At 37.8% G+C, this 15,606-nt stretch overlaps 1 protein-coding gene across 8 annotated transcripts in view; it reads left to right on the forward strand.

Moving 5' to 3' along the window:
• Window positions 1-15,606, forward strand: part of GPLD1 (glycosylphosphatidylinositol specific phospholipase D1) — a 68,631-nt gene that overhangs the window by 27,723 nt on the left and 25,302 nt on the right. For all 8 annotated transcript variants that reach the window (XM_082346341.1, XM_082346340.1, XM_082346345.1 and 5 more), the window contains 5 exons: window positions 4,319-4,397; window positions 7,805-7,902; window positions 8,398-8,508; window positions 9,314-9,362; window positions 10,049-10,103. In XM_082346341.1, coding sequence (XP_082202467.1) covers window positions 4,319-4,397; window positions 7,805-7,902; window positions 8,398-8,508; window positions 9,314-9,362; window positions 10,049-10,103 — 392 coding nt within the window. The remainder of the gene's footprint in view (window positions 1-4,318; window positions 4,398-7,804; window positions 7,903-8,397; window positions 8,509-9,313; window positions 9,363-10,048; window positions 10,104-15,606) is intronic.

The following is a 15,606-nucleotide window of genomic DNA, read 5'->3' on the forward strand; positions in this document are numbered from 1 at the left end:
TCCTCTGTCTTGCTAGGCTGTCCGTTTCCTGGTTCTGTGGCTAGAGAGAGCAGGCTTTTGTTGTGGCATTGTTTTGTTTTGTCTATACCCATTGGAGTTTCTTGGTGGCTGGCTTTTCCATTATCCAGTTTGGGATACATGAAGTAAAAAGAAAATCCACAGAACTCACCACAGTGTTATTCTTCAGGTCCTGAGTTTCTTAGCCAATCTGCATACTTATCTCCACCTTTGAGTCATCTTATATTCGTTCTGTATATAATGCCCAGGGTTTCAGTTGTACTTAGCAAGAAGAATAGGGAAAAGTACACCCACGTCTGGAAGCAGAAGTCCTATTGATGTTAATTTTATCACTTGGTTAAGATGGTGTCTGCCACATTTTTATATCGGAAAGTTAATAAATATTTTCTACTTTTTAAATTAATTAGTAAATATTTTGTGAGGAGATATATTGAAGTAATGTAAATATCCTGTTTCTCATCAAACTTTAGCATCCATTGATTATTCTTGCCTGAAATAATATTTTTTTTAAATTATTTATTTATTTTTGGCTGTGTTGGGTCTTCGTTTCTGTGCGAGGGCTTTCTCCAGTTGCAGCAAGCGGGGGCCACTCTTCATCGCGGTGCACAGGCCTCTCACTATCGCGGCCTCTCTTGTTGTGGAGCACAAGCTCCAGACGCGCAGGCTCAGTAGTTGTGGCTCACAGGCCCAGCTGCTCTGCGGCATGTGGGATCCTCCCAGACCAGGGCTCGAACCCGTGTCCCCTCCACTGGCAGGCAGACTCTCAACCACTGCGCCACCAGGGAAGCCCTGAAATAATTTTGATGGTTGCCAAATTGTTTATCTGATTCCATCATTCCTTCTACATTTATTAGTATTCTGCTGTAAGGTAGAGCTTTCCCTTATTCCCCATTTATCTCTTACTTTATATTAGTATACAGTCATGGATTCCTATTTTATTCAGTGGTTTATATCACATTACTAACATTATTTATCTTGATGCTCAAACTGTTCCAGATTTCACTTGAAGTTGGCTTTTGTGTCTGTCTCTTTACCTATTTAAAACCCTGAGTTCACACAAAAACATCTCCAGTTCCAACCCATCAGCACAGGATTTATTCTAGCTTTCTCCATGTGTGTATCTGTAGCTCCTTTCTCCAACAGTGAGAAACCTGGCCTCCATCATCCTCAATATATATTCTTACACGCTAGATCTCCTTGTATGTGATCCATTACCTGGCAAATCCCTTCAGTCCTGGCCCTGCTAGTCGAATCCCCTTGGCCCAGAAACAAATTAAAAAGAAAGAAAGAAAGAAAGAAAACACAGGGAAGACATACATGACCAAGAAAGGGTTAATATCCTTAATTGTTCATGTATTTCATTGAAACTTCTTTATGTTCAGATTTGGAAATGGATTCACTTTTATGGTCTATTTTTTTAATTATTTTTTCATTTTTGCCAATTTTATATGTGAAAATGGTATTTTGTTATTGGTTTAACAGACATTTAAATTATTGATTTACTATTAATGAGGTTAAATATACTTCAAGTGTCTATTGACTATTTCTATTGCTTCTTCTGTGAATTGCCTATGTCTTTTTTTTTTTTAATAAATTTATTTTATTTTTGGCTGCTTTGGGTCTTCGTTGCTGCACACGAGCTTTCTCTAATTGGGGCGAGCGGGGGCTACCCTTCATGGCGGTGTGTGGGCTTCGCATTGCGGTGGCTTCTCTTTGTTTTGGAGCATGGGCTCTAGGCATGTGGGCTTCAGTAGTTATGGCGCATGGGCTTAGTTTGCTCCACAGTATGTGGGATCTTCCTGGACCAGGGCTCGAACCCATGTCCCCTGCATTGGCAGGAGGATTCTTAACCACTGCGCCACCAGGGAAGCCCTTGCTCATTTTTCTATTACAATACTAATCTTGATGTGAAGAATGGCTTATTTATTAAAGATAGTAGCCTGTCATGTGTCAAGTGATTCTTGTGGTTATTTATTTTTCTCTTAAATTTGTTTCTGATGCTTTTAACCATGCAGAAACATTTAAATTTTTGTGTAGTTAAGTGCATCATCTTTCATGGTTTCTGCCTGTATGTTTTCCTTAGAAATATCATTCCCACTCTGAGATTATACAATTATTCACTTAAAATGTGTCTTGTTAATTTCATGGATCTATTTTTGACATTTAACTCCCTAATTCATCTTGTATCATTTTGACATAAAGCATGATAGGGATCCAGTGACCTGTTATTGGTAATGTCAACTTCAAGTCAGCGTCACCTAGGCTAAGTATGGATTCCCTGCAAAAATGGAATACTCATTGCCGTTGGATTGTGCTAACACAATTGTTACTCCGTCCTTTATTCATTTCTATCATGCATTAAATTATTATCTATGCTTGAGTCTGTTTCTTTACTCTTTATTCTGTTTCATTGATCTGTCTCTTTTGGTTCTGATATCATACTGTTTTAATTTCTATAGCTTAAAAATACATTTTTATATCTGAAGGATACCTCCTCCCTCTGTACTTTTTTTCCCCCTAGCAGTTTCTTGACTATTTTTCTGACACCTTTACTTTTAAAAATTTACTTTAGAATTATTTTTCCCTGTTAAATAACATTGCCTCACTGGGAGATGCAGATTCAACAAGTCTTAATGCATATACAGTGAAAAACAGTGGCTGGAAGGTAAATATTCAATAAGGTTAATTATTACTTTTAAGTGGCAAAAGTCCAACTCCAGCTATCTTTAGAAAAGAAGGAGACTTTATGGGTTCATGCAACTGATAGCCCTGGGAAAGAGCTGGACCAAGAGGTCTAGATGGTGCTCTCTCTCCCAGTGGAAGGCACTGGCCGTCCAGGACTCAACCTCTAAGTTTAAAATCCCTGATGTGAGGAAGGCATCTTCCCCACAGCTCTAGCTGAGAAGTCTTGGGGAAAGTTCTAGCTGAACTAGCTTCCATCAAATGTGCAGCTCTGAGCCAAGCACTGTAGTGGGAGTGGATATGCTGGCCTTGTACCCCTATGGTCAGCCTCACCGATCAGTATGGAAGAGATTTTGTCTTTAGAAGACCGGGGATGAGACACTGCTTGAAAAAGCAAAAACAAAAAGTAGATGATACTATATTTCCTTATGTTTTAAGTTCTTTGAGGTACTTCTTTGTTGCTTTCATATATAGCCTATGTTATTAGTACGTCCCTACTGAAAAATTAAAAAGTTGGAGTGCCAGACTTCTACTTTGCCCATAGTGTCAGAGTTCATTTGCAGACCGTGGAAACCCCTCTGGCTAGCATATGCTGAGAGGGGCATAAGACCATGCATTAGGGGATTCAGTGCTGATAAACTGTGAGAAATGGAGGCGCGAGCTCTAAGCTGAGTGTCCAGAACGGATTCCTAGGAAAACACGCAGAACTGGCCTGCCAGGGCCACCATGCAATCAGACAGCCACTGTCCCATTCACTAGCTCCACGTCCAGCTGTCTCCTGTGTGGTTTGGAAAGGAAGAAGCCACCACCTTGACTGTTGGCTCTGGGGGCTCATCACCTCAGCCACCCTCCGTACGAGCAAAATAGATGCCCTGCACTCTGCCTGTGATCACCTGGGCCCCCTCCACCTTGGCTGCGGAAAGGCCAAGCACTTCCGTGCTGGCTGAAGGAGCAAAAGAGGGAGAAGTGGGCTCCTCAATAGAGGCTGGGAAATGTAGTCTTCATTTTCTAGACTCTGGCGTGCATCTGGGCACAGCCATAAGGGGATCGGAATGGGATGGAGTGAGCCAGGCCACCAAGGAAGAATGCTGAAAAGAACACCTCTACCACTGACTTGTACGTCATTTTAAAGGGGGAAAGGATATTTTTTAACCTTCCAAAAGGTTGTAATATATATATATATATATATACACACATATATATGTATATATGTCTGTATTTTTCTCATTTCACTGATTGTCACTAGATCATTGAAAATTTTACCACAAACCAGTTCTGGGTCAGTGAAATAGCCTTGGGGAAATCCTGCTCTACTGGGTGGACAGAAAAAGTGAAAGGAGATAAAATTCAAACAGGTGATTTTTGCTACTACCTAATCAGCCTGTCTGCTTTTGGTAGGAAAGAACTTGAAGTTATATGTTGTAGGGTGCTGTTTGGATTATACATGAATTTTTATAAATTTCTTTATTTACGCCTTCCTTCCTTCACTCCTTCCTTCCATCACCCCCCTCCCCGCCATCACATTGTTCTAACTTCCCATACCTGGAGATTGACTGGGCCTGCTTTTCCCAGACTGTTGACGCTTGCCCTCTAATCTCTATATTTTCCTGCTCCCCAGCTGTTACTTGAACACCAGGATGCATATCAGGCTGGAACCGTGTTTCCTGACGCCTTTTACCCCAGAATCTGCGAAAGAGGTAAGCTGAAGATTTATAGACCAAATGATGTCACTTTTCCTTGGTTGATAGGAATAGCTAGGACTCAAGAAAATATAAAATAACACATTATATTTTCCACTATTGTTGATCAGTGACTTAGGTGCATTTTCCATTTAACCAAAACTTACCTGCTTAAGCATAGAAATTCTGAAAGCTTTATTCTAAGCACCCTGACTTGCTTTCCTGCTTCATGGCAGTAAGAGAAAACATTTTGAAAGAAATCGAAAGGTCTGAGTTTTTGTTCCTTCTATGTTGTCTGTTAGCATGTGACCTTGAAAAAGTCACTTCCGTGCTGAGTCTCAGTTTCCACATCTATAACACAGTAATATCTAATTAATTACTATCTAATTAATAGTAATCAATGCCTGCTTTGCAGCGTTACTGAATTGCTGTTGGCATTAATGCATGTTATTTTGTCAAGTCTTATGCAAATCCAAGGTAGTGTTATTAGTGAACTGAGCTTATGAGTTGTTTCAGTCAGGGCCCCTGAAGGCGTAGAAGATATACTCAAACCGAATAATTTGAGGGGAGTTTTATAAGGGGACAGTTTACAAAGGTGTGGACAGGATACAAGAAAATTGCAGGGGAGAGGGCAGACAGAGCTGCGGGGAGAGGGTCGCTTGATGGGGCCAGACCTTGAGTCAGGGACGCAGCCAGCCCACTGTGACCCCACAGAAGGGGAGCTGGGAGAGTGAATACCCCACCCTCTCTCTCCTCCTTTTCTCTGATCTCCTGTCAGTTCTCCCCATTGGCCAAACCCAGCCCACCCCAAGCCAGAGGACAAAGTATTCAGTTGAAGCCGGTCACCTCAGAGGAACAGTGCAGGAGAGAGAAGGATGGAAAGTGAGTTTGGGGGGGACCAGTGAAAGACATCCAGTACATAGGGTTGCCACATAAACCATTTTTGGAGTCTTAGGGTCATCAGCCATTATCTCATTTTTTCCCAATACAGTGATACCTTTAAAGTCAATGAAATGTTTAGAGCTACTCACGCCTCTAGTTACGATCCCAGATAACTCAGCTTTTGTGTTTCTCTATTTGTACGGTCTTTTTTTCCTGTTTCCCTCTTAGTCTGTTCACTGTCCTTTCTCTATCCTATTATTATATTTTGCCTGCTTGTTATAGTTCTTTCTAATAATAGAATAACCTATTACTTCTAATTTAGCATTTACCGAACTGTATTTAGGAGGCTTTAATGTCTCTTGATATTTTTAACATCTCCTTGATATCTTACACAAAAAAAAAAAGTAAAAATGATTTTTTTGTCAGTTAAATTTGAGATACTTTTGCTTAACATATGCCCTTTTTAGAGACCAAAAAACCCCAACACAATAATAAAGGTTCTGAGAAGAGTGTAAGAGGAATGCAAACTCCAGCATTTTCTCTCTCTCTCTCTTTTTTTTTTTTAAATTATTTATTTATTTACTTATGGCTGTGTTGGGTCTTCGTTTCTGTGCGAGGGCTTTCTCTAGTTGTGGCAAGCGGGGGCCACTCTTCATCGCGGTGTGCGGGTCTCTCACTATCACGGCCTCTCTTGTTGCGGAGCGCAGGCTCAGTAATTGTGGCTCACGGGCTTAGTTGCTCCGTGGCATGTGGGATCTTCCCAGACCAGGGCTCGAACCCGTGTCCCCTGCAATGGCAGGCAGACCCTCAACCGCTGCGCCACCAGGGAAGCCCTTTTTTTTTTTAAATACATCAGTAGATAAGATATACCCTCTTATCTCTTATAAAGATTGGGACCAGTATGTGACTGAAGTGAAAAGGTCAATTAGGATTATAAAACATGTACCAATTACATGGAATTTCACGCAGACTCCTGCTAGATTTTCCCAGTTTTTCTAAATCTTACCTTTCTCTCATACATATCTACTTCAACAGTTTTTTCTTCTTTGGTGATTCACTTTTATTGCATCTTTCGAGAGGACTTAAATTTCTTAGATACTTAGTTGCCAAAGAAGCCACTTTTTGAACTCATATTTCATCAATTTACCTACTTAAATTCTATCATCACAGTAACAAGGACAATTGGCTTAATAAACAGGATTAGAAACAGACATGACTGACCTACCATAAACTATAGCAGAGCCACGGGGACCGAGATGCTTGGGCCTATGCACAGTGGCCCGCTAGTTGCCAACATCCAGCAGTCCTGGGATGTGGCTTTCTTTTGCTTTCAGTCCATACGATTTACAGAGGGAACAAGGAGCTTCAGTTAATCTGGCAATTTGGTTAAATGAAGTTTTGTCAAAAGAGCTACTGCTATACTTAATTCTGGATTTTTGCTGTATTCTGTAGAACAGGAATGGTAAAGTTTATCTCTAGGAAAACTGTTGGAGAAAATCAGATTGCTTAGTTACAACTTCTTGAAAATCATTTTCAGAGAAACCAATGACTTAAAACTGGTTAGTAGGTCCTTGTTGTTTATTTATTTATATATATATATATATATATATATATATATATATATATATATATATATATATATATATATATATATATATATATATATATAAAATAGTGTATATCTGTTCATCCCAAACTCCTAAATTATCCCCCTCCCTCCCTTTTCCTTTTGTAACCATAAGTTTGTTTTCTATGTCTGTGGGTCTATTTCTGTTTTGTTAATAAGTTCATTTGTATCAAGCACAGGGAACTATATAACCTATAATGGAAAAGAATCTGAAAAAGATGTATATGTATAACTGAATTACTTTGCTGTATACCTGAAACTGACACAACATTGTAAATCAACTATACTTCAATTAAACAAAAACCGATTAGGTTATTTTTGTTTAACAACAGTATAAAAAAGTTGACCTGAGAGATCTGACTCTGGAGTTTTGCTTTTGAGTGCCCCTGTGACATGTGACACTCTATGAAGAATCTGGCACTTGAAGGTTTTGAGTAGATGTCAGTTCCTGTCTTTTTCACCCCTCCTGCGGGAATAAAGAGGCATATGGGACACCCCATTTAAAAATATTATAAACTCAAATGCTTGAAAGCCTTTGGAGTATCTACTTTTGTCTTTTGTGCTGTTAGGGAGACTGATTGTGATGGAAAAGAAGATTGAAAAAAAAAAAAACCCCAAAACCAAAAAAAAAAAAAAAAGGACAACTTATCTCCTTAGCTTTAGGGCAGAGAACTTAAACACTTCCAGCTTCTCTTGCAGCCCAGCTGTTTCCAGATGCTATGAGCAGTTAAGGCTCCTTTTTCTTTTGACTGGCCCTTCTGTTCTAGAGGCTTCCTTGGAACACTGACTCAGGAAAATAAGAGGCTTGGAGGGAAGGCGAAGGGACGCAGCAACACATCAGGTGGTGGTGGAAGATTTGATTGAGAATGTCCAACTTTTTAAGGAGGAATTCTGAGGGTTGCTTTTGTTTTATCAGGACAATTCCATGAAGTGTCAGAGAGCACTCACTGGACTCCATTTCTTAATGCAAGCGTTCATTATATCCGGGAGAACTATCCCCTTCCCTGGGATAAGGTAGGCACAGCCTCTAACCCTAAAGATACTCAGTTCCTGCCAAGTACTCTTTCTGCTCCTACATTAACCCCATTTGTGACCCGCAGCCCCAGCCCAGACTCTGTGAGGGCTGCTCACCGTTGTGCCTGCGGTGCCGAACACAGCATGTGGGACATAGTAGATGGCTAGTTAATACCTGAATAAGTGACGGTTTTGTGTTCGTGTTTTGAAATTTATACCTTCAATTTTATCTGCAGTAAATGATGTTTTTTAAAGTTTGGGCTATGTCACTTGGTCATTTTGTTCTAATAGTAAATTAATCTGAAAGCAGTTCCAAGGCACTCGAAAACATTTCAAAAAGTCCTTTGTGTTTTTTGGGAAACTACAGTATACCTGTCTCTGATTTTTTTGTGAAGTCTCAATGATGGAAATGAATTCATCTGTATTAATCCTTTAATAAGATTGTTATAAAATAACCCCCCCCACACACACAACTCTAATTTGCTTATTTGGCAGGACACAGAGAAATTGGTAGCTTTCTTGTTTGGAATTACGTCTCACATGGTGGCAGATGTCAGCTGGCATAGCCTGGGTATTGAACAAGGATTCCTTAGGACAATGGGAGCCGTGAGTACATATCTTCAGGTTAATGGCTTTATGGGAGTGATACTGTCATACCCAAGATCCAAAACTGACCCTCTGAGGAAAAGGAAAACTTCAGGTTATTCAGATTCACATGGAAACAAGACTTTGCCCAATGCGGTATTTGTTAGATTTCCATCTTTCCTGTTCATTCCTCTTACTCTTCTTGCTTCCCGGGTAAATTCATCCACGTGGGCAGAATGACTAATGTGCACTGAAAACAGCGATGGATGTGATATTCTGTTTTAGTCACAAGCAGTATTTGAGAAATTGTATGTTTTATTCAAGCTGTACCTCTTAACAAAGGTATAAATACCTACTACTTGGTTCTACCGTATTTAAAAGTAAGTTCACATGTTTTTGTTTTCTTTCCTTCTTACTTTTCTATATGAGGATGCCATATCACCACTAAAAATTGTGATCTTACCTGGTGACTTAGCTTCTGAAAGTCCCCTCTGGTCATTCATTGCTATTAATACTGTTCTGTACCAACTTTAAACTTGCACTTTGTAGAGATTTTCCATGCATCCTGTTGGATGCAAATGTCTGCAGTAGCTTTATCGTAGATATTAAGTATACAACTCAGCTGCCAATATCATTAAGTATACAACTCAGCTGCCAATATCATTTTTTAACAAATAAAGCAATAAAATTAAATGTTCCTTTGAAAAGTGAGTCCATCCACTAGGCATTCCCAACAATCATTGGGTTAGGCTGTCATCTCACTACTCACTTCATTGTGGGCTTTAATTTGTGAGATATACCAGGTGGGTCTCTTTTTTTTCCTCAGATTGATTTTCACGGCTCCTATTCTGAGGCACATCCGGCTGGTGATTTCGGTACTGTTTATTTACATTTACCAGATTTTCTTTTGCGCTAGTTATATTTCACTTGCAGTCACTATTGTACCTTAAATGTGTATTTTTTTAAATCTCTTGCCACTAGCTTTCTATTTTATGCGTTCTGAAGAGAAACCAGAGTTAGCTTTCTATTTTAATATTGCAGTTTGTTTGGAGTACAGGAGCACCTCATTTCACATAGAGATGTACTTCTGTAAAGTTGCATATGTTTTTTTTTTTGGTAAAAAAACCCATTACATTTTATCATTTACTTGTGTCATTATTTTAGAAAAGCATTGCTTTTTAAATCAGATTTAAATTCATTGCCTAGTGTCTCCTAATACTTTAGCTTTAAATTGGTAAACTCCATCTTTTTTTTTCTATAGTAAATTACCTTTAAATATACGAAGTATTTGTGAGTGGTGTTTATTTACAAGAACCCTTATGGTCCTTCTTAAAGTAAAAAACCTTTTGGTCATCTGGGTGATTCTTTCTTAATTCATGTGTTTCACTAAAATTTTAAAAGATCACTTTTTCTTAAAGACGTGCTTATACCTAAAACAATGAATGGAAACCTGTAACACTGTGAAGAACTAACAATCAGGATTGTGCAAATTTGTGTTCAAAGAAGCATGCTGTGTATTGTCATTAACTCACCAGATGCAAATATTTTTCTCTTATCATAGGAGGAGACGTGTTGAGCCAGTTTGAGTTTAATTTTAATTACCTCTCACGGCACTGGTAAGAGTAATGTACATTTTTTTTTTTTTTTTTTTTTTTTTTTTTTAGGGGCAGGACAGGAATAAAGATGCAGACGTAGAGAGTGGACTGGAGCACGTGGGGAGGGGGAAGGGTAAGCTGGGACGAAGTGAGAGAGTAGCATTGACATATATACATTACCAAATGTAAAACAGATACCTAGTGGGAAGCAGCCGCATAGCACAGGGAGGTCAGCTCGGTACTTTGTGACCACCTAGAGGGGTGGGATAGGGAGGGTGGGAGGGAGACGCAAGAGGGAGGGGATATGGGGATATATGTATACATATAGCTGATTCACTTGAGCAATGTACATTTAAATGTGGGATACCCAAATGGCACTTAGGAGCTTGACTATTTTTTCCTTAGGAAATATAACTTGCAATGTAATTAGGAGCCTTCCGCATTCGTAAATTTTGAAAAGTAAAACTAAAGATTAGAATAGCCTAAGTAGATTCTTTTAAAAATGTGTGAATTATGCCAAACATATAAAATAATGTATTTTCATAAATAAAAAAGTAAGATGATGCACATTGCATGGCTGCCACCTAGCTTAGGAAGTAGAGCATTGCTGGTACCGAGAAGCTCCAAGTCCTCCCTGCTCTATCACGTCACCTTTTCTCCCACCTGACGTAATCACTACCCTAGGTTTTCTTAATCGTTTAGTTGCTTTTCTCTATAGTTTTACTCCATGTAGCTATATCCATATGCAAAATATTATATGGGTTTTCACTTTAGATAAATAGAATTACACAGCATGTATTTTGCTTAAAATTAAATTGAAATTAAATTAGAATTTAATTAAACTTAAATGTTTTTGCTTAAAATTATTTCTCTGACATTTAATCACATTGATATGTTCGGCTGTAGTTCCTTGATTTTCACCACTATATGGTCCTCTATTGAGTGGATATACCAAAATGACTTGACTTCATTCTAATATTGATGGATGTGTAAGTAGTGTAAAGTGTTTTTGCTTTACACATAGTGTTGCTATGTACTTTTTTGCACATGTATTTTTGCACTAGACGGGAATGTCTTTCAGGCAGGTGGCACCAGAAGTGGAATTGCGGGGCTGTAAGGCTTATGCATGTTTAACTTAAGTAAATAATCCCAGACTGTTAATCAAAACGGTCTTCCCAATTTGTACTCCCATCAGCTTTGTTCTGCTTCTTCTGTGTTCTCCAATACTTGGTATGGTCCAGCTTTAAAATTGTTCTAACCTACTTGGTGTGTAATGGTATCTCCTTAAAGTTTTAATTTGCATTTCCCAGACTACTAATGAAGTTGAATATTCTTTCGTATTTTATCGATTGTTTGTGTTTCATTTTAAGTGAAAACCTTTTGTTTGGTTTTTAGCCTATTTTTCTGTTGGGTTGTCCTTTTTATTTCTGAGTATTCTCTGTATATTCTGGCTTCTTATCTTTGTCCATTTATCATTTATTTGTTATAAATATCTTTTTATAGTTTGTGGCATGTCTTTTCACTTACGGTGTATCTTGATAAACAGAATTTGTTAATTTTAATGTAGTTGAATATATCAGTCCTTTCTTTTGTAATTTGTACTTTTGATGTCTTATTTAAGAAATCCTTCCCTACCTTGAGGGCATGAGGTTATTCTCCTACCTAGCCTTCTAAATCATTTATAGTTTCATTTCTTAACTTTATATCTTTAATTTACCTGGAGTTATTTTTTTGTAGATTCTGTGATAGAAATTTTACTTTTTTCCTGTAGAAATAACCGATTGTCTCAGAACCATTTATCAATAGTCTGCCCTTCCTCACTGATCCATAATGCCCTCTGTGACATAAATTAAAATTCCGTACATATGCGGGTCAGTTTCTGGGCTTTCTATCATGTTCTGTTGGTCTAATTGACTTTCCCTGAGCAATAGTGATTTTTAAAATTACAACAGCTTTAATACATTTTGACATGTATTAGGGCTGATTTCTCAACCTGTCCTTTTTCTTCAAATGTACCTTGTCCATTCTCTTGCCTTGGCTCTTGGTAGGATCAAGCTGCCATGTTCCAAGAAAAATCTTGTTGGAATTTTGTTTAGAATTCTATTGACTCTAGAGATCAATCGGAAGAGAATTAACAATTTTGCAGTATTGAGTCTTCTTATCCAAAAATATGCTATATGTTTTATTTAAGTTGTCTTTAATGACTCTAAAATCTTATAAGTTTTTCCATTGAGGTCTTACACATTTTATTAGACTTAGTACCATAAATGGTAACTTTTGGAAACAATTATATTTTCTAATTGATTGCTGGTGTATAGAAATGTAAATGACTTTCTAATTTTGATTTTTTTTTTTTTTTTTTTTTAATTTATGGCTGTGTTGGGTCTTCGTTTCTGTGCAAGGGCTTGCTCTAGTTGTGGCAAGTGGGGGCCACTCTTCATTGCGGTGCGCAGGCCTCTCACTGTCGCGGCCTCTCTTGTTGCGGAGCACAGGCTCCAGACACCACAGGCTCAGTAATTGTGGCTCACAGGCCCAGTTGCTCCGCGGCATGTGGGATCTTCCCAGACCAGGGCTCGAACCCGTGTCCCCTGCATTGGCAGGCAGATTCTCAACCACTGTGCCACCAGGGAAGCCCCTCTAATTTTGATTTTTTATCTAGCAACATTTCTTAGCTATCTTATTCTAATTATCAGGAGATTCTTTTGAATTGACTCACAATTCATAATCTACAAATTGTGACAATTTTTTGAAATTCATTTATTTATTTTTTGCTGTGTTGGGTCTTCGTTGCTTTTGCTTTTCCTTTTCAGCCTTTATACCCATAATTTCCTTCTTGCTGTATCATATTGGCTAGTATTTCCAGTACAATAGAAGTGGTGATATTGAGCATGCTTTTCTTGTTCTTTATTGTAAAGAAAATGCTTTCAGTGTTTCATCAAGTTTGCTGTAGATTTTTGGGAGTATCCTTTATCAAATTAAGGAAGTTTCCTTCTATATTTCTAGTTTGTTAGTAGTTTTTATTATAAATTAATTTCATATGTATTGAACTCTTATTCTTCATCTGTTGAGATAGTTATTTGTTTCTTAATCTGTTAATATAGTGAATTATACTAATCTATTTGCAAATATTAAATCAACTTTACCTCCTGGCACAAAGCCAATTTTGCAAAGCTATATCATCTTTTTTTATATTTGTTTCATCTCTTCTTGCTGTTTAGGGTTTTTTGCATCTATCTTTATGAGTTAGTTTGTACTGTAATTTTCCTTTCTTCTATCCATGTTTGGTTTTGGTATTAAAGTTATCCTGGCTTCATGAAATCAGGTGGGGAGTATGCCTTTCTTTGCTATTTTCTGGAAGTCTGTGTAAGATTATAACTTTGATTTCTTGAATGTTTGGTAGAACTTGTCTGTAAAGCTATCTAGGCCTGATGTTTTAAAAAGCAGGGACTTTTTAAAAACTTTTAAAATGGTTTTAGGACTGTACAGTTTTTCAGTTTCTTCTTAAAGAGTTTTATATTTTTCTAGGACTTTTCCATTTTGTCTAAGTGTTTAAACATTTTGGCATAAGGTAGTTCATAATGTCTTATGTTTTTTCTTGTTTTATTTGTACCTATGTTCCTTTGTTACCCATAATGTTTTTTATCCTGCCTTCTCTTATATTTTTAAACAATCATGTCTAATATTTTTCACTTTTATTATTAAAAAGGTAAACTTTTGGCTTTGTTGATCCTCTTTACTATATGTTCTTTTTCTCTTTCATTATTTTTTCTCATATTTATTTTCTTCCTTCTACTTTTCTTCAGTTCCTGTGAAATTTGAGTCTTGATTTTAAGGTCCAGCATATGATTATTTTTATCAATTTTCTATCTGTACTTGAAAAGAATGTTAATTCTCCAATTTTTGGTTTAATGTTATATATATACTTATTAGCTCAAGCTTATTAAATGTACTGCTCAAATCAGAAGATTTGTAAGCTATAAGTAAGATAGTCTTACTATTTTTATCCGGTTGGTCTAACAATTACTGAGAAATTTGTTTAAAAATCTCCCCCTGTGATGGTTGAATTTTTCAGTTTCTCCTTGTAGTTAGTTTGCCATAGATGTGTTTGAAGATATGTTGTTAAATATATTTGAGTTTTAAAGTCTTATATTTTTCTAGTGAATTGAACTTTTTATCTGGTGACTCTTTATATCTCACAATGCTTATTGCCTTCAAGTCCGCTTTACCAGATATTACTGTAATTACTTTTTGTTGTTTGTTTTTTCTTCAAATGTTTACTAAGCAGTCAGGTGACATAACTCTATACCTCAGTCCCAGCCTCAGCCCCTGAGCATGGAGAGCTGAGAGTTGGGAGGAGTGCTTACAGAACAAAGAGGAAGTAGAGCTGGGGGCTTGGCAAGTTGCCCATTCCCATCCCTGGTCCATCTGCCTTAGAGCTAAGGGAGGCCCAGAACCAACAGGTCACTCCCAGATCAGATGAGGCCAGCTGGGCTTTGGATGTCCCAGGAAGAGGTGGTGGTAGCAGTGACATGAGGTTTCCCCCTAACTCTCCACACAAGGTCATCTGCATTGGATTAGACGTCCATTTCAAATTGTGCGTCATCGGGGATCTTGTCTTCTTTTGGTTATATTCACTGGTGCTTGAATTACTCGAGGCTTGCATTGAGTTGCATTTCTCCAGAGAAGGTTTGTCTTGCCTTCTGCATGCTACCTCAAGGCACAACCTGGGACCACATTAAGTTACATTCAACCCTTGAAGTTGTTCTGACTACACAGCTGGCATGAATGAAAGACAAAACATTTGTGGGGCTGGGTAGTTGTTACCAGTTCTCAGGGGAGATATTTTTCCCTCTCTCTATCCTTTGCCAAGATGAAGACAGGCAGGATTCTTTGCTGTCCTTGTTGGTATGTTGAGTTTATTTCTAACTAATATTCATGCAGACGGTATAGCCTTTAATGAGGAGTTTCCTCTGAGAGGGCCCACTTTTGGTATTTGGTGGTTCCTATACTTTATCTCCTGTCTCCTGCATACCACACAGCTATCAAACAAACAAACAAAACAAAACAAAACAAAAAACTCCTAGGTTCCCAGGTTTAGCAGATGTCTCCAGGGCAAAAGCTGGCTTTCTCACACGCTTACCTCCCAAAGTTTCCAGTTTCAATTTGTTTTTGGCTTTTGGAAAAATTTCACTTTCTCGATAGCTTGGTGATTCATCTAAAAAAATATTTTTGTTATTTTGTCTAGCTATGTTTATGGGGAGGACCATTCTGGTGCGCTTGTGAAGTAAAAAATGGACATCTCAATAGATTCCTTCTTATAAATATACTAAAATCAGGTTTTATTGGTTGTGATTTCTGTCTGGTATATTCTAAGGTTTTTTTAAGTAAAGATAAAAGATAACAGTATAAATCTAATTTTTAAAATGCTGCTCTTCTTCCAACTGAAATAACTAATATCTGTGAACCAAAAGATTGACTTAGAATTCTTTTTTACTACCTTCCACTATGTACTCTGAAAGTAGGA

The sequence above is a fragment of the Balaenoptera borealis genome (genome assembly GCF_965194805.1).
Source record: "Balaenoptera borealis genome assembly, chromosome: 12".
In the NCBI taxonomy this organism is placed as follows: Eukaryota; Metazoa; Chordata; class Mammalia; order Artiodactyla; family Balaenopteridae; genus Balaenoptera; species Balaenoptera borealis.